Source organism: Rutilus rutilus (genome assembly GCF_951802725.1).
Source record: "Rutilus rutilus genome assembly, chromosome: 2".
In the NCBI taxonomy this organism is placed as follows: domain Eukaryota; kingdom Metazoa; phylum Chordata; class Actinopteri; order Cypriniformes; family Leuciscidae; genus Rutilus; species Rutilus rutilus.
Window position 1 is genome coordinate 27,389,067 of NC_140210.1, and position 18,562 is coordinate 27,407,628.

Here is an 18,562-nt window from a genome sequence, read left to right on the forward strand (position 1 = left end):
GATTACTGATGTAAAATAAACATTTTCCAGGGTCCTGGGTCCCTCAGAAATAGCAACAAACTGCTGATCCTGAGAAAAAATTGTGTCACGAGGTTCATTCTTAGAGATCTCCGATGTTTTCCTATCCCAGCATCAATGAGAAAACTGAACCCACAATACTTCAGTTATGTAATCGGATGCATTCCTTTATAAAAAAAAAAAAAAAAAAACAGAAGCAAATGAAAGAGGGAAAAAGGGACACTTACCATATCTTCGATATTCCTTTCCAATGGAAAAAAGCTTTACATCTCAGTCCAGATTTGATGAATGAAACAGGTTTCTTTAGCTGAGGTGCTGAGCTTAGTCCTGTTTCACTATTTCATGACCTGTGTTTTGTTTCTGTTTGTGGAAAGTTGTGATGATATGACGCATCATCGTCAAAGTCCTTTTTCGCCTGGCCCGGGTTTGTTACATGGCCTGAATTTGGTGCTGTTTTCCCCAGGTGGCCTCAGGACCTAGATTTATAAAAATATCACCCAATCATAGAGGCAGCAAGGATGAGAGAATGAGAGAGAGATTCGATGAAATTAGCTAGAACTGAAGTACAGTTCACGCATTTATATAGAAATGAACTGTTGCTTGAATGTTCTGCATCTTCACAATTAAAGAATCTTGTTTGAAGCAAATGAGAGATGATATATATATATAAAAACTCACATTGTTGATGGCCAGATTTAATTATACTGAATCAGGGGGAACACATGGTTCTGATAAAAAAATAAAAAACACATAGGCACTCAAAGCTCTGTTTTCAGCAGTGATGAATTGATGTATATTGTACATGCAAGCATATGTCATTGGCTGTAAGAGTTTATCTGACCTCATTAGGGATATAAATAAACCTTGGACTGAAGTCTTGGACTGAAGTTTCAACACAAATTCTTTTATAAACCATCCTAGTATAACAATAGGCGTTATCTCTCTATTTATCTCTGTATAGACAACCAGCCCACACAATGAAATCTCAAAATATTTATTGAGACAATTATTTGCAATAGATATGCTATGGGGGAGTTGGTTAATGAATACATTGAGATAAAGTTTAACCGTGGAATCTCACATTTCCATACTCTCAGCTCAATGGATCAGATGTATGGATGATGCTGGATATATATATGAAGGACTTTATATAGTAAGCTGTGAGAGATCCGAGGGGTGATGGCACTACAGAGACACAGATGGTGATCTATTTACAACTCTTAATTTAGAACTTAAAGTTTCCCTCGCGTTTTGGCCTGCTACAGTTTGTTCATAATTAATCACGCACATAACACTGGTAACAATGAAGACTCCCACTTAAAGCTATATTTAGTCTCTTTTATTTACAAAAGACAGGCTTGTAGAATCATATCTTAAAGTTTTAGAAAACAAAGACAACATATCTAAAAATGTGACCTGGCTGTTTATCCTGTTGCTTATGCAAAACTGTTGTGCTGTAAAAGCTCTCAGACTCAGACAAGTAAGTCTCCATTATAGTGCACAGTTTATCTAAGCATATTGCTTTTGTTTTTAAACTTTTGCTTGTCTGTTTTTAAGGCCCAAGCCAGAGACATTGTTTTTCATCTCCGGCTGACATTCAGGGCTCTTGGAAAGTTACTGGCAGGTACAGTGGGATTCCATATGAACTGGCTCGAGTCACTTCATGTAATAACAACCGGGAAGATGATTAAACCAGCAGTAGTAATGATAACAGCACCAAACACTCATCAAACAATGAGTGTATGTATTTACATTGTACCACAGCGGCTTTGCCTTATGGTCATCTTCATTATATCAAATGCCATATAATTATTGTATGGCCCAAGTATAGCTGAAGGCAGGGGCAATAGACTCTAGACGGACTCAGGCTCTCATCTGAATATGAGATGTTGTAGCTCAGAGGACTGCGCTGTGCTTTTTGGGGTGCAATTTCAAATCTTGCATGACTGAGATTTTTTTTCTAATTAAACAAATTTAAATAGCATTGATTACAGCACTAGATAGACAGCACTAAGGGCACATTTGATTACACTTTATTTAAGTGAAAAATAATAGGCCTACTTAAAGGAAAAGTTCACCTAAAAAATGAAATAATGTTCACCTTATTCACCCTCAAGTTGTTTCAAACCCATTTAAAGAATGTTGGTAACCAGACAGTTGATGGACCTCATTGACTTCCATAGTAGCAAAAAATACTATGGAAGTCAATGGGTGCCGTGAACTGTCACCAGCACTCTTCAGATTATCTGTTTTTGTGTTTAGCAAAATGAAAGCGAAACTCATACAGGTTTGGAACAACATGAGGGTGAGTGGGCTAAATTATGACAACATTTTTTTTTTTTTTTTTGGGGTGAACTATCTAATTAAGTTAAACTAGTTAAACTAATGCAGCAAACTTTTTTATGTCTGGTAAGGGGAGAATTTCAAGTGAAATCACTTGTTTCAGCAAACACAAAGTGAGGTCAATTAATCATGGATGCTGACAGGTGTTGCATCATTTTATGTCTTTATTTATTTACTTATTTACTTATTTAATCTATTTATTGCATTTTGAAATTTCTCCCTTACCATGTGAGATAAGAGGTGATATATGATTTATTTTACCTATTTTAAGATTGAGAATTTGGGGATAAGGCAATTAAACAATAATTTCTAATCATAAAAAAGAAAGAAATATAGCCAAAGAATTGATGTAATAATCCAAAACAGTTCTAATATGATCTTGGGAATCAAAAAAAGTTTCTTCCAGTTTCTACCTCATGCAAAAGTTAAAGGGATAGTTCTCCCAAAAATGAATAAAAATCTTTTATTCACCCTCAAGTTGTTCCAAACCTTAAAATAATTTCTTTCTTCTGCTGAACACAAAAGAAGATATTTGGAAGAATGTCAGTAACCAAATATTTTTCCACTATGGAAGTAAATGGGACACACACACACATATATATATATTTATTTATTTTATTTTTCCCAGCATCAATATATATATTTTTTAATCATCTTCTTTTGTGTTCAGCAGACATTCATACATATTTGGAACATGTAAATGAAGACAGAATTTTCATTTTTAGGTGAACTATCCCTTTAACACATCGAAAACCCAAATACCTACACACGTGGTTATTGTAGCTACATGTGCTGTTCGACAGCTCCCTCTAGTGGAACAGCTAGAAACTTCCTTTCATGACATCAGCGGCACAGCAGTATCTGATAGATACGCGACTATCGCTCTGCTGCCCTGGACTACAGGCGCACCTCTCCAAGGTTGGACACCTGAAAAACACACCCTCTCTACGTTTTCTCTATACATTAACGCTTTATAATTACTTGCCGATGGAGCTATGCGGTCGGATGGTTTATTGGGTATTGCGAATGCATGATGTGCTGTGTTTGAGTTTTATTTCTAGTAAGGACATAATACGGAACATGGCGCTGATGCAACTGACAGGGTCTGTTGTGGAAACAACATTTATATCCTTTTATTCTCCAGTCCCATCTTTGCTCTTTGGCAAGCAGACTATCAGGACACACGCTTTTCTTGGTGTGGCATTCATACTGTACATGCATGACATTACATAACCATGTCATATTTGCTCGGTATGAGGTGAATATCGGAATGATTGTGAATTATTATTCAAATAAAGGTCATATAAGAAAAAAGTACTTGAAATTTTCTGAAATAAAATATTTTTATTTAGTCTACATTTTGCCGCATACGGCAGGTGGCCCGCGCTGCTACATTGTAACCCAGACAACACTGGGAAAAACATGGACAAGCTTTCAAGGATACTGTGACATTAGCCGATTTATCTCAGGAATTTGAATAATTTAGGTCAAAGGTTGCAGACGGATGATTTCAAATATTAATTAGTTTAAATGAGTAATTTTATAATTCATAAAACGTTATTATTTTAGAGGTCATAGCTGTACTAACAGCATTTCTAAACTCTATACACTAGATTCCTTTCAATATCAAAGGACACATTTATATAACCCTTTATATAACTACATACAAAATAATATGAGATATTTACTTTCTAGTGCAATGATGATGAGGTATCATTAGTCTGTAAATGTAGCTTATTGTACAGTGTTTGCTTTTAATATGGCTTATCGCTATACTGATAAAAAAAAAAAAAATTCATAACTTTATAAATAACTTTCAGCCAAATATTGATTTGACCTATTGTAAACTAACTGAATAAATAAGAGTTAACAAAATATGCAAAAGTATAAAGTGCTATTATGTGGTTGTTGCAGTACATCTGAGCGCATTTGGACCATAAATAACTTATTAGTTTGATTAATTATTTAGTTTCCCTTTTTCCTGTTGTAGGCTGCCTGTAACCCAACGAGAGCCCAGTGATGGGTAAGGAGAAGCTCCATATCAACATCGTGGTCATTGGCCATGTGGACTCAGGGAAGTCCACCACCACTGGCCACCTCATTTACAAGTGTGGGGGCATCGACAAGAGGACCATTGAGAAGTTTGAGAAGGAAGCTGCAGAGGTATAGCAGTCCAAATATGCAAGACCAAAAAAATATAGCTACAATTTGTTGCCGTGTTATCATATGTATATAATTATTCAAAGAGGCCCACTGTGTGAAATATGACCTCAAGCAATATCAAATAAGCAAGAGTGCATTAATCACAGATTTTTAGTGTAAGTTTGCTTTATAATCAATTCTATTAACAATAAGTTAGATCCAATAACCAAAAATGATAGTTCACTTCAAAATAATATTCTGTCATCGTGTATTCACCACAAGACTTTCTTCAGTGGAACAAAAAATAGATATTTTGAAGAATGAAGAACTGTTTTTGTACAAACAATGAAAGTCAGCAAGGTCCAAAACAACACTGGACACCATTGACATTCAATGTATGGATAAATCACTGAGACAAATAGCTTCTTTCTTAAAGTCCCCCTGTAGTCAATAATTGTATCCCTTAAAACTTGTCTTTGATCACCAAAATGACATATTTAAGCGTTTTTTCCCTGAACAAAAAGCTTGAATGGAACTCTACACCCTTGCCTCATTTAGTAGGCCTATGTGCGGTTCTATGAATATACAAATTAGCCCCGCCTCCACTCACTCACTCCAGCTCAGAGATGCACTCGTTGTCGATCACATGTTGACTTGTTAACAAGGTAGTTCGTGATGTCAGAAACACCAGCGATTTCAAACTGCGTTTTTGAGACTATCTTTGGTTCACCGCAGTTTAAAGGAGAAAATACTGGTGTTGAGTTATGAATTTGCACATGGTTTGTCTTAAAACATATTAAAACATCACAAAGACATATAAACAACATAAAAGCTATATTTGTACCACAGGGGGAATTTGGTAGTATCAAATTTCCAGGCAAAATGGCACAACTTTGCCTGCCATTCCACTTCCATTTTTGCTCCACTTCCATAGGCTACTCTGGTCTGGAACACCATAAACAACCAGTGAAGTGATACAAACAGTGACATAACTGTGCTGTTGGAACACTGTTTGACCTATCAAATTGGAGGACTGAAAATAACTGTTGCATCATGCACTTGTGTGACAGAGGCAATTCGTTCAAGAAATCCAGTTACAGATCTTTCCCTAAACTTATATTTGTCCTCACCTTTTATAGATGGGAAAAGGCTCCTTTAAGTACGCTTGGGTCCTTGACAAACTCAAAGCTGAGAGAGAAAGAGGAATCACCATCGACATCTCCCTGTGGAAGTTTGAGACCAGCAAGTACTATGTCACCATCATTGATGCTCCAGGACACAGAGACTTTATTAAGAACATGATCACTGGCACCTCACAGGTTTTTATATTATCACATTAAAAAAAAAGTATATCACACCAAAAAGTTTATTCCATCAAAGTATTTTAATAACCTTTCATTTCTCTTGATACAGGCAGACTGTGCTGTGTTGATCGTGGCAGCTGGCGTTGGTGAATTTGAGGCTGGTATCTCAAAGAACGGACAAACACGTGAGCATGCCTTGCTGGCGTACACCCTGGGCGTCAAACAACTGATCGTGGGTGTCAACAAGATGGACTCTACGGAACCCAATTACAGCCAGAAGCGCTATGAGGAGATTGTGAAAGAAGTCAGCACTTACATCAAGAAAATCGGCTACAACCCCGATACAGTGGCATTTGTGCCAATCTCCGGATGGAATGGGGATAACATGCTGGAGGCCAGCCCAAATGTTAGTGTTATATCACCTAAAGATGTATATCTTTCATATTATCAATATGCTCAATAGTTTTAGATATTAATTAATATCACTGGAATAATTTAGCTCTTTGCAAGCCAACCTCTTATTTATTATACTTATGTTATTTGTAGATTCAATATTATATGCATTACGCAATATACACAACATTACGAGTCAATGCGATTTTTTATTGTTTTTGAAAGATGTGTGCTCACTAAGGCTGTATTTACTTGATCAAAAACAGTAAAAACAGTCATACTGTGAAATATTATTACAGTTTAAAAGAACTGTTTTCTGTTCTAATATTTTTTTTTCTAAATGTATTTTATTCCTGTGATGGCAAAGCTACATTTTCAGAAGCTATTACTCCTTCAGTCTTCAGTGTTACATGATCCTTCAGAAATCATTCTAATATGCTGATTACATTTACATTTATTCATTGATTTAGTGCTCAAAAAAAAAAAAAAAAAAAAATCTTGTTATCAATATTTTTGCGGAAAATGTGATGCAATTTTGCTGAATAAAAGGTTCAAAAGAACAGCATTTATTTGAAATAGACATATTTTGTAATATTATAAATGTCTTTACTGTCACTCTTGATCAAATTAATGCAGCTTTGCTGATTAAAAGCATTCATTTCTTACTGACCCCTCCATTGTTTCCCAAGAGCTTCCAAATGTTCAATACCTGCCATTAATAATTAATAATAATATGTTGTCTGTAGATGACCTGGTTCAAGGGCTGGAAGATCACTCGTAAGGATGGGAGTGCCTCTGGGACGACTCTATTGGAGGCTCTGGATGCCATTCAGCCTCCAACCCGCCCCACTGACAAACCCCTCCGACTCCCGCTGCAGGATGTGTACAAAATAGGAGGTATAAGGACACCCAAACTTAAAAAGGGTCTCAATAAGAACACTTGTTTAAAATAAACTTTAAGATCATATGCACATTATAGCTAATCTTTTTCTTGATTACCTATGTATGACTTCTATGTATATTAGGATGGGATTGGAGAAAGTATTATATACATCACCTTTAAGTATGATAATCCCACTAGGATTTAAAAAAAGAAAATAACTAACATCACAAAGACTGAAATTTCCAGTAAATAATACCAACAAACATCCCTCTTTTACCTTTGCACTCTAAACTGTGTAGGAATTGGTACTGTGCCTGTGGGACGTGTAGAGACAGGTATTCTGAAACCTGGTCTAGTTGTGACATTTGCACCTGTGAACGTGACCACTGAGGTCAAATCTGTGGAGATGCATCACGAGGCTCTATCTGAAGCTCTTCCAGGCGATAATGTGGGATTTAATGTGAAGAATGTCTCAGTCAAAGATATCCGACGTGGGAATGTTGCAGGTGACAGCAAGAACGATCCTCCACAGGAGGCGGCGAGTTTCACAGCTCAGGTAAACTTATGTGTTTTTATAGGGTTTCAATTACAAAGCCTACTGACACAATTTTTTCTGAATATGCCTGTTAGGGATTATCTTTTTAAACTGCACTTTTATTCACTTTGATTCTTTCTGGTCTGGTCAGGTGATCATTCTGAACCATCCAGGTCAGATCAGTGCTGGTTATGCCCCAGTTCTTGACTGCCACACTGCTCATATCGCCTGTAAGTTTGCCGAGTTAAAGGAGAAGATTGACCGTCGCTCTGGGAAGAAGCTAGAAGATAATCCCAAGTCCCTGAAGTCTGGGGATGCTGCTATTGTAGATATGATACCAGGCAAACCCATGTGTGTGGAGAGTTTCTCTGAGTATCCTCCTCTTGGTAAGGGTCATATCTTAATTTGGATTTAAAGTTACCAATTCCTCTAGTATGTTTACTATAAAACAATGTATTAACCCTCAGACGGTCTTCGTTTCGGAGTCACATCCTGGGCCTTCCCGGTCAGAAGTGACCGGAGGCCTAAAAATGAAACTTCCTCCATCCTATAGTAAAACCAATGCAATTTATTTTTGTTCTATAATATTTATTCTTTTTAATTTAGTATTTTGAGATCATTTTATTGAATTTATTAATATTTATGCAATATTTATGGTCTATTTTTGCCATTGAAAATAATTAAAAAATTTATATAAATATATGTATTTAAAAAAAAAAAATGTATACAGTATTTTAGTTAAATATAGAGTCTAGGCCTTCAAAAAAAAAAAGTTTGAAGCAGATTAGTACCATCTGGTGAGAGTATGGAGAGAAAGCGTAGGAGCATGGTGTAACCACTAGATCAGTTCTCTATGGAGAGGCATGTGAATTCCCCAGCTGTTTATGGACACATTTACATTTTTTTTTGTACAGAATTTGTAACAAAAAATGCAATTCATTCAATTATAACACTTTTTGTAAAATAATATTAAGTTTTTTTATTTTTTTAAAATTTTTTAATTTTTTTTTCAATTTCCCATTCATTTTCTATGGGGGTCATTTTTGACCGAAGACCACAAGTGTGACTATTTTTTTTACGACCACTTAGCATGCTCGAATCATGACCTCAATTTTTTTGTGCGTGCACATACCTAATGCCATACAAGTCACCAAGTTTCGGAACATTCCAATGAAGCTGTGATTTTTAAAAATTCAAAACAGATTTTTTGTAATCAAAATTTATTGGTGTTTATGTGTATAAAAGTGTGTGTGTATGTGTGTGTGTGTGGGTGGGTGTGTCTTTTTTGTACTCTTGATGTTGTAGAGTGTCACCCCTTTACAGCGGTGTACTTTTTTTTAGGATTGTGGCCGATTTGTAGATTGTACACACAAAAATTCTGAGAATTTTTTTTTTTTGTCAATTTCCCATTCATTTCCTATGGGTCGGTCATTTTTGACCGAAGACCAAAATCGTCACTATTTTTTTTACGACCACTTAGCATGTCTCCTGGGATCATGACCTCAATTTTTTTTTGTATTCACATACCTAATGCCATAAAAGTCACCAAGTTTCATAACATTCCGATGAAGCTGTGATTTTTAGAAATTCAAAACAGAAAATTTATCGGTCAGAAATGACCGAGGACCGTCTGAGGGTTAACCAAAGTCACTCCTACTGCAAAGATTCCTTCATTTTTTTCCTAGTGATTTTTCAAGAATATTTCAAGGGCGGGCACAACATGATTAATAATAGTTATTTAAAGTTTTATTTTGGGGGCATTTTATCCTTTATTTGACAGGACAGTTTAGACAGGAAGTGATAGGACAGAAGAGAGGGGGACAGCAAAGGACTTTTAGCCAGGATTGAAACTTGCACCCAAATATGTATGGCAAAGTATGGCGAATTTGCATGACCATCTTGAACCCGAATTTGCAGACCAGTAAATGCACCTCAAAATTCTTAGTAAACTTAAAATGTCATTTAAATGTTAATACATTAATAAGTTGTTTATATTTACAGTACTGTAGTATGTAAATGGAAGGCGTAAAATGCAGTATGAATCAGGGAGTTTCTTGATTTTTGGCCTCAAAGAGATTGAAGACCCTTGATTTATAATCATAACTAAGCTCTGTTTTTCTTCATTTCCCAGGTCGCTTTGCAGTGCGTGACATGCGTCAGACCGTAGCAGTGGGCGTCATCAAGGGTGTTGAGAAGAAGACTTCTTCCTCCGGGAAGGTCACGAAATCTGCCCAAAAGGCCCAGAAGAACAAATGAATGTTGTGCTGGGCTGCTAACACTTGGGTCAGCCACACCATCCCTCCTCTTTTCAACTCCATAAACAAAGCTTGGTTAATTATCACAATGCATCGCAAAAGCAGAAGAAGGAAAAGTAAAACTTGCGCCTGCTTGACAATGATTATGATAGTATATTTATGTTTAACTGTATGTTCAGTTTGAATTTTAAGTCTTCGTTGTGGTATTTGCTCTATTGTTAAATTGTTATAAGCACTTTAAGAAGATCTGCCTCTAGCGGGAGTGTGGAGTAAGCTTTGTTTATCCTGTATCCCAGCTTGTCTGCAATCCCTAAACCCTCTTGCTAACATTGCTTATGTGACCTGGCTTATAGTCCATTAGGTTGAAGATTCTGTGTTAGTCTGTTCTGATTTGATGTGTTGTGATGTGATGTAGTTTTTTGTAGTCTTTTTCTGTGTGCATGAAGCTAAAGTAGCTAGCGCACTTTACTGTCTACCCTGACAGCGCTCCGAAGAAGCATGAGCTATCCTGTTTGCACTTGCACTCATGTACTTTAACGAGAATATGATTCTCCATTATCTAATGTGTCGGTTCTTAACCAACAATAAAATGCATTTGAACTCTGATGTCTGCTTCTAAATGACTAGACAAAGAAAAACAACAAGATATTTCAGAAGATATTTTCACAAGCATCTTTGATGAGTATAGGCATGTATGCTATTGTATTTACGTCAGATTTTGGAGAGATCTGACACAAATATTCACTGCTGTTGCACATGCCAACTAAAATGATGAAAACAATGACTATAAAAATATAACTATTAGCAAATATTACAATCTATAATTAACAACAAAATAAAATAATATTTATTATGAATTATGATAAATCACACACATACATACAATGTATTAAAATGATTCATAATTGCTATTTTATTATTGTTGTTAATAATTTATATTCACAAAACTAACAGGTAGGAGCTGTAGGTGTAATTAAGTTGGGCTGTAGCTGCGATGTGATCAGAACTAATTACAAAAACAGCAACTAATGTCGTATGGAAACTCTCAGGTGCTTCTCTCAAAATGTAATTTGCTTTATCAAAACTGTAAAATGTTCAGCAGCATCAGTTTCCCTCAGTTTCTGGCACTTTTTTTTACATAAGAAAAGTGAATGACCTTTTAATACAATATGATAAATTCAGAAAGAGAAAAATATGTTCTGACCATTTTTAGGCAGGTTGTAAATTTCGGGTCAACAAGGCTTTTTGTAATGAGACTGTGTTTCGGTATGCTGAAGACATGCAGTGTTCATGCAGTCCAGTGAATAGTTCATGCCATCTATGATTTTGATCATTTCAGCAGGTTGATTATTAATCTTAATTAATTCTATTCGATTTTTTAAAAAATGTTACAGTACATTTCAAAAAGAACAATGCATGCTATGATATGTCATGTACGGTGACGATACAAAATCATAATTGTTTCTTTTAAATAAACCAAACGAATAAAACATGTAAAAAAATGATCTAAATGTACTTTTTCCTCATAAAAATACAAAAAAACTACAAAATAAAATAAGCTCTCGTATCAAAGTTTCATTCCATCAGAGGGGGTTTCTAAGAACACTTTAGAGATTGAGTTATTTTAGTCGAACATGTGGCATATTCATAGTCTCATTGCTGTCCGTATTAGGCGAATGTCCATGTGCTAGGTTGTGACTAGCACCAGCCGTAGTGCTTGTCCTAAGCAGTTCCGAGGAGTAGGATACATCAATTGGGGGCTGAGAAAGAAAGTCAAACCCTTCAGTATGTGTCTTTGCGACCTCCAGGTCTCTATCGCTGATGAAGAGATTAGCTTCTCCCCAGCCCGCTACTCCCATCTCAATGCCCCCAGCTGAAGAGTCCTGGCTGCTGCTAACACTAGTGGAGAAACTAGCCTGACTAGAATGCATGTCCAGACCCTCTAGAGCGGGCTGCATGAGGTCCTGCACAGAGAGGGACTTCCCCAATCCTCTGTCTTCACTGCATTGGCTTTGAACCGGGACAAGAGGCGAAACTGGAACAAGGGGGTCCATCTCCACCTCTGCATCCATGCTTATATGTCTCCTCCAAGAACTGTCTTCTTTAGCATTTGGTCTGTTTTTTTGCTGAAGCTTGCAGCCCATATTAGAGTTAAGTCCAAAGTCTATCCCAACTCCTCTAAAGTAGGATTTGGCGTAGTCGGCAGGGTCTGACCTAGAGGGTCCCATGCTGCGGGCATGGCCTGGTTGTGGAGGAACAGTGGAGAGTTGAAGTTTTGAAGAGGCTGTGGGTGGAAGAGGTGGAGCTGGTTGACCAACGTATGGAAAGTGGCTTACAGAGGAGTGAAAGCTGTTGGCACTGAGGATTTGAGATGGACTGCCTTGTGCTGATGGACACTCCATGGATGGGGTTGAAGGAACCTGGAAGGTTGATGGGTTAAAAGGGGAGGCAGAGGCTGGATTGAGCCCTGGGGAAGATGTTGTGGAGTTGTTCTGGTTGAGGTTGAGTTCATTGGGGGCTAATATTAGTTGGAGAGCCCTGGGATGATTGCCACAGATGGACTGACTGACCTGGGAGGAGCAAGAGAGATCTTTACTGAGGATGGTGCTCTGATAGTCTGACGTCTCCTCCAACCCAAAAGGAGGAAGAGAGGAGAGAGTGAGGGCAGAGGACGAACCCTTCTGCAGAACCTGCCGGTAGATGTCCAGCAAAGAGTCCAGCTTAGCTTCAATAGACTGTACCTATAGACATGATATATGGAACACAGAAATATTGTTTGTCAGAAAACATTATGTTTATGTTATGTTTAATACAGTGGTTCTAAACCTTTTGACTCAAAGGCCATATATCTAGATCTGTCACAAAACTCTTGATGATAGATCGTTATCTGCTAGCTATCACATCAATTACTACATGGCACAAGCCAATTGGTCTCTGTTGCATCTGCAGCCAATGAGCTTGCTTGCTCAACATTTAAATAGTTTGGTTCTGTGATTGCTTGCAGCAATCATAAACCCTCCACCTCCCCCAGTTCCACCTGTGCAGATGTGCTACAGGTAATTTCATATATGCTATTTGTGCAGCAGCGGTATGTCTTACATGTTCACAGCAGCTTGTCTGTGAATGTATTGCAATCTATTTAGAGAGTTCTCATGAAAGAAAGCTGTTTTTTCCTCAAACTTTTTTATTGACAGAAACTGGGACTGTTGATATATTAAATTAATCATGATTCATTTTGAGATTCTAGAAGTTTAAAGAACTGTATGTTTCTCGATATAAACAATAGTTAGAAGGGAAAAAAAGATTGATCTTGATTTTACATGCTTTTAGCACTTTAATTTAGTTTTTTAATATGTTAATAATAATTTATTAGTTTCAATGCTGTTAAGTCATCCTGAGGCTCCCTTGGAATTGTGCTGAGTTCCCTTTTTGGACCCTGGCCCCTTGGTTGGGAACCACTGGTTTAATAGTATTATGTTTAATATGACAATCAAAACAAACAGCGAAACATATGACAATGACATAATAAGAAAACAATAAAAATCTAAGTAAATACAATTCATCACCTTGGAATTATAAGGTTCTATCTGATATTTTTGTCAAAATTTAGTTATTCACATATTCTTTTTATGTGACCACTTATTAACATTATGTGATGTTTTTTTTTTAGTTTTTTTTTATGTTGTGTACATTTTGGGACCTTTTATTTAGAAAACAAAAAAAGTTATATCTACAAAGTCGAATGGAATGCAAAAGCTCTATATTTCAAAACTGCTCAGAATGCAAATAGAGCCTTATTCCAAGTTGGCAATTTTCCTGTATATTTATATTAAAATTTAGATAATTATACTGTATATTGTGAATCATTTCCATTCAAAAACTGTGAATCATAAATGTTATATGTTTGTGTGTATTTAGGATACGTAAAACACAAACTATAAAAAAGCCTTATCACGACTAAGGAGTCCGCCATTTTACGATAAAAATGTTAAAAGTAATTTCTAGCATTATCAACTTCACCCCAGAATGTTCTTAAACACAAGTAATCTTTCAAAATAAAAATGAGACTTATTACTTTCAGAAAAAAAAGACAAGTGTGTTGTAAGAGACTTTTTTTCTAAACATCCACAGGGCTAAAACTGCCCATAGTTGAAGCAACAAACTGTCTCATTCTGTCATATTGAAAACCAGTGCATCATTCAATGATTCAATGAGATGGAATGATTCAATGTACATTGGATTGTGTGATGCATTGTTTAACCAAGTGTCTCAATACTCACCTGTCTCTCTACCTTACACACTCTTCCCAACATGCTCACATCTTCCAGAATGTCTCCATCAGATAACAACTTTTCTCTGACCTTCTTATCCACAGGCATCTGGCCCCTACCAAGAATCTGATCCACCCTGAAAGTGAGATAGAGACATGTGCAGAAAGATACAGGAATGAAATGTGTGAAAAGAAATTAATATTTACATCCCAATAAGTAGACAGAGAACTAAAAAAAATGTAAACACAAAATGTCAATGACATCATGTAAAAATCTTACCCACAACAAATCCCATGACACTTAACTGCTACTATAAGTATAGGCTACTACCAGATTCAAGATTGTAATTCATTATGTATCTTGTACACTGAAATATACAGTGAGGAATTCAAAAATATATAGACTCACAGCTCATTTGATTTGTTCATTTAGTCTATGAAGAATGTCATAAACTGTAATATCCGGTTTTGGTCACATGGTGGCACTAGTCTCACATTGAAACCTTGATCATTTGACTTCACTATAGGCTTCAGTGAAGAAATATAATGAAAATATGACCAACAAATAAAAATAAATTGCCCATAAGAACTATGATACTTATAAAGACAAAAATGGCTTAAAAAGAGCCACTTGGCACATATTGTCTGCCTTTTTGTTGTAATTGTTTACTTTTAAATGTAGACTGCATCTCGTCTCACAGGATAGCAAAGTGTCCACTTACTGCACAATTCAGAAGCTCAGTAGATGCAATATGTCATTTGAGTATTGTTTGTATGGAAGTAAAATAATGACTAATGTCTCTGAAACAAACAAAAAAATTTGAATTGCACTTATAAAAAAAAAAAACCCAAACCACAGTCCACCAAACCAGCAGGTGGTACAAGAGGGTGATGACAAAGACCAAAACAACAGGTAGATTCATTCATTCATTCATTCACAAAAACTGATTTACAGTCTTTTTCAGATGAAATGTTTGGTCTGCACATCAGCGGCATGGTGAATAACATTATATCTCCTTTGCGGTGGAGAATACTGGTTACATGTACACGGGGATAAGAGTAATCGTGAAGACTTTTAATTAAACGTAAACGCAGCTTTCGTGTCCTTCTGTATATATACTGCTCAATTTCTGTAAATAAGTTTTTGTGAATGAATGAATGACTCTGCCTGTTGTTTTGGTCTATGTCATCACCCGCTGCGAAATATGAATATTTTGGACATTAAATCTGGAAGGAGAATACAGAATCTTACATTTTTAATAATGATATTGTGTAGGAAATGTTTTCATTTTAATATTAACAAATTAAAAATACAACCCTGCTGAATTTCAGCCCCCAAAAATGCAAGCACTGTAAATGAAACACTTTATTTATTTTTTTGTGCAATTCAACATGCTTTTTTGTTTCAAAGACATTAGTCATTATTTTACTTCCATATATTTGCAGGTCGATCAAGAATAGCGAGTATTCAGACCTTCTACACATACAGCATTTCAGTGCACATATTTGAGAGCAGGGATTGTTTTGAGTTGAAAATGTTTATAACCATGATGAATAATGGTACATAATGATATGCAATAATGATACATAGCTGCTTAAACGCTCAACATCGCATTGTCTGGCAGAACCTCAGGGCTTCCCCACCACCACCCAGTGACCCATATATGACCAAGGAGAACCACTGCCTCGGACCATCAGAACACATGTGACATGATGGCATTAATATGAACCAGACATACCAGTGTGAATATGATGTAGAGGTCATAAAAGTGGCCTTTTGATTTCACATGATCCTTTAGAAATCATTCTAATATGCTGATCTAAATTCATTCGTTGATTTGGTTCTAAGAAACATTTCTTATTATTATCAATGTTGAAAACAGTTGTACTGCTTAATATTTTTGTGTGAAAACTGTGATACCATTTCTTTCAGGATTCTATGATGGAAGAGAAATTGAAATCTTTTGTAACATTATAAATGTCTTTACTGTCACTTTTTATCAATTTAATGCATCCTTGCTGAATAAAAGTATTAATTTCTTGTCAAAATAAATAAATACATTTTCCAGACCCCACACTTTTAAATGTTAGTGTATAGTTTGCATATGAGGAAAAACATGTTCAGGCAGTAGTTGGTTTGTCTTACCTTGTTTGCAGACTCTTAATTCGGCAGAGCATGTCTAGGTGACCGGCTGAATATTGCTCTATTACATCCTTCACGTCATATGGGCGTAGAGTTTCCTTAAACTTCTTCTTTGCCACATGGAATTTCATGATCCTGCAGAACCATATGATAATATTATACTTTTATTAAGGAGTATACAGCTCAAAACAAATATGCCAGCGCCAATTTGTCTTCTTGTTCTGAGTGAAATAGTAAAGGATGAATTGATGCACTCTCAGCATCTTAATTATCTAATGGAACAATTCAGAAACTGAAACAATGTCTTGAAACAATTGATTTGCATTTTGGGTTGACTCAGCATGACCACAGCAATGTTTCTGAAACTAAGGTGACCAAATGACAGCATGGACAAATCTAACACCCTGGGAAAGCCTGAGCTTGGCATCACATAAATGTCAGGGTCCAACCAGGCCCCAGCTGAAAGCTACAGGGTTACCAAAGCACTTCAGCTACAGGCTGGAATATTCAGTCAAGCGGGACACCCTATAGAAGACTGAGAACATTTTTCATTCCTCATAATAAAAGCAAAATAGAGAGGCTGGAAAAGATTAGCACATCCTGTCAATATAGAAATCACTGACCCTCACCTATAAGAAAATTTTTTTTGCGTGTTTGATATGTGAAGTGTGTGGATGACAGTACTCTTTCTTGAAAGTGAAATTAGAGAAATGAGATGATCCGCTGATTCATCTCATGCTCACAGAGACTGTGAGAATAATTAAATAAGACTGACAAGCTGACAATTCATTAAAGGTGATGTGTGCAGTTTTGTGTATTTATGTTAAAATACTTTCTCCTATCTCAGCTTAGGCTACAGGTTTTAAGTAAACCTTTTGTAGGTTGATTTCCATGAAAAGTGTAAACTCTGTGGCTTTGTGGTGTTGTTAAATCATTGCAATTTTTGAGTTTGCTTGAGCCTGTACCATAAAGCAGGTTTAAGCAGGCAATCTTGAGTTTAGTTACTTTGAGCTAATCGTGGATTTAAATAGGTTGTACAGGTGGTCGTTGTCATAAAAACAAATGTTGTACGACTAACCTGCTTAGAGACTAACCGTCTCTCTTTCCATGTCATTGTTTCTGCTTATTTTATATATGTCTAGTTTAGTCATGAAACTGCAAGTAATCTCATAATTACTGCATGGCACAAGCTGAATGGCCCCTGCTGATCCTGCAGCCAATGAGATTGCATGCTCAACATTTAAATACTCTGGTTCAGTGTTTGCTGTAAGCAGTTATTATTTGTCATGGTTGATATTAATATTAAAGGTGCCGTAGATGAGTCTCTGCAGAAACATGTTTTGTTATGCTGGTTGAAAGTCTCCTCATATCCTGATAGCAATCACTCTGTTAAGCGGTCTAAACGTATTTGTATAAAAATATGTCGTCTGTGGAAGGCGTAGGACCATAAAATGTTCGTTCAATCGTATCTTTCGGTCCGAACGGTCCTATAGCATGTGTTCCATGTCAGTCAACGTGTGTTTGCCTACCACTGCACAGGCTGTTCACGCAGACATAAGTCATCAGCGCGTTCACGCATGCTGTGCAGACAGAGCGAGAATGGCAGGCAAGCAGCAACAACCTAACTTTGCTTCTGAACCGACAACAAGTGGCACTGGCAAAGGAGCTACAATCTATATCTTCATTAGAGCCAAGCAGACTCTCATCGTGGAAACCCTGTCATGTAAGAAATATTATTAAACACTGACAAGTTTTGCTAGCTAAACAAACCGAAAACTTGCTGCATCTAATTCTGTTTTTAAGAATTTGTTTACGTTTGGTTTTGTAGTACTGTTACTAACTGTACTATAAAGTTTTCTCACCAGTGAATGACCCGTGATATTGGTATTGCAGTAACGTTGTCTCCGGTCTTCTGGGCTGTGCGTGTTCATGCTTTCAGGAGGATTGGCTTTGGACGGCGATTTGCAGGGAGGGTGGGACGAACGCTTTTACTGCTATCAGGCTAAAGTTAGCATTTTCACAGATGTCCTACAGCACCTTTAATGTTTAATCTTCTATAAAGCGTTGCACTTTTTTCATATTTCAGACAAAAGTTTAGCATTTAGGCATATTGATATTCAGGTGAGGAAAATCACTAATTTCATCAGATCTAGTGGCAAAATTGGGCAACATGAATCCATGTTTTCCATGATTAGCTGTTCGCTGCAATTGTCATAATTTCATGTGCACACACTCATGGACACATACTTAAAATCAAACTCTGATACAATGTACGG

General features: G+C 36.5%; 2 protein-coding genes across 4 annotated transcripts in view; one reads left to right on the forward strand and one right to left on the reverse strand.

The window, feature by feature from the left end:
- Window positions 1-3,179: 3,179 nt before the first annotated feature.
- Window positions 3,180-10,478, forward strand: eef1a1b (eukaryotic translation elongation factor 1 alpha 1b). 3 transcript variants are annotated; one of them, XM_084394751.1, is made up of 8 exons: window positions 3,180-3,279; window positions 4,352-4,524; window positions 5,643-5,822; window positions 5,917-6,213; window positions 6,947-7,097; window positions 7,383-7,639; window positions 7,770-8,004; window positions 9,750-10,478. In XM_084394751.1, exons 2-8 carry the CDS (start codon window positions 4,381-4,383, stop codon window positions 9,872-9,874), a joined length of 1,389 nt encoding a protein of 462 aa, XP_084250877.1. In that variant the 5' UTR covers window positions 3,180-3,279; window positions 4,352-4,380; the 3' UTR covers window positions 9,875-10,478. The 3 variants fall into 3 exon arrangements, with proteins under 3 accessions (XP_084250877.1, XP_084250878.1, XP_084250879.1); XM_084394752.1 differs by lacking the exon at window positions 3,180-3,279 and adding an exon at window positions 3,387-3,464; XM_084394753.1 differs by lacking the exon at window positions 3,180-3,279 and adding an exon at window positions 3,492-3,556.
- A 450-nt stretch (window positions 10,479-10,928) lies between these two features.
- The window catches only part of kcnq5b (potassium voltage-gated channel, KQT-like subfamily, member 5b), a 116,704-nt gene continuing 109,070 nt past the window's right edge, over window positions 10,929-18,562 (reverse strand). The window contains exons 12-14 of the mRNA XM_084394704.1: window positions 16,290-16,421; window positions 14,154-14,280; window positions 10,929-12,614 (exon numbers count right to left, since the gene is read on the reverse strand). Of these exons, the coding sequence (XP_084250830.1) occupies window positions 11,493-12,614; window positions 14,154-14,280; window positions 16,290-16,421 (1,381 nt within the window). The 3' untranslated portion in view covers window positions 10,929-11,492. The remainder of the gene's footprint in view (window positions 12,615-14,153; window positions 14,281-16,289; window positions 16,422-18,562) is intronic.

Bases quoted from the DNA above. Each gene is read 5' to 3' on its own strand.
- eef1a1b (XM_084394751.1), top strand. From the start codon at position 4,381: ATGGGTAAGGAGAAGCTCCATATCAACATCGTGGTCATTGGCCATGTG. The intron at 6,214-6,946 runs GTTAGTGTTATA...TGTTGTCTGTAG, and splicing joins TGCTGGAGGCCAGCCCAAAT to ATGACCTGGTTCAAGGGCTG. The intron at 7,640-7,769 runs GTAAACTTATGT...TGGTCTGGTCAG, and splicing joins CGGCGAGTTTCACAGCTCAG to GTGATCATTCTGAACCATCC.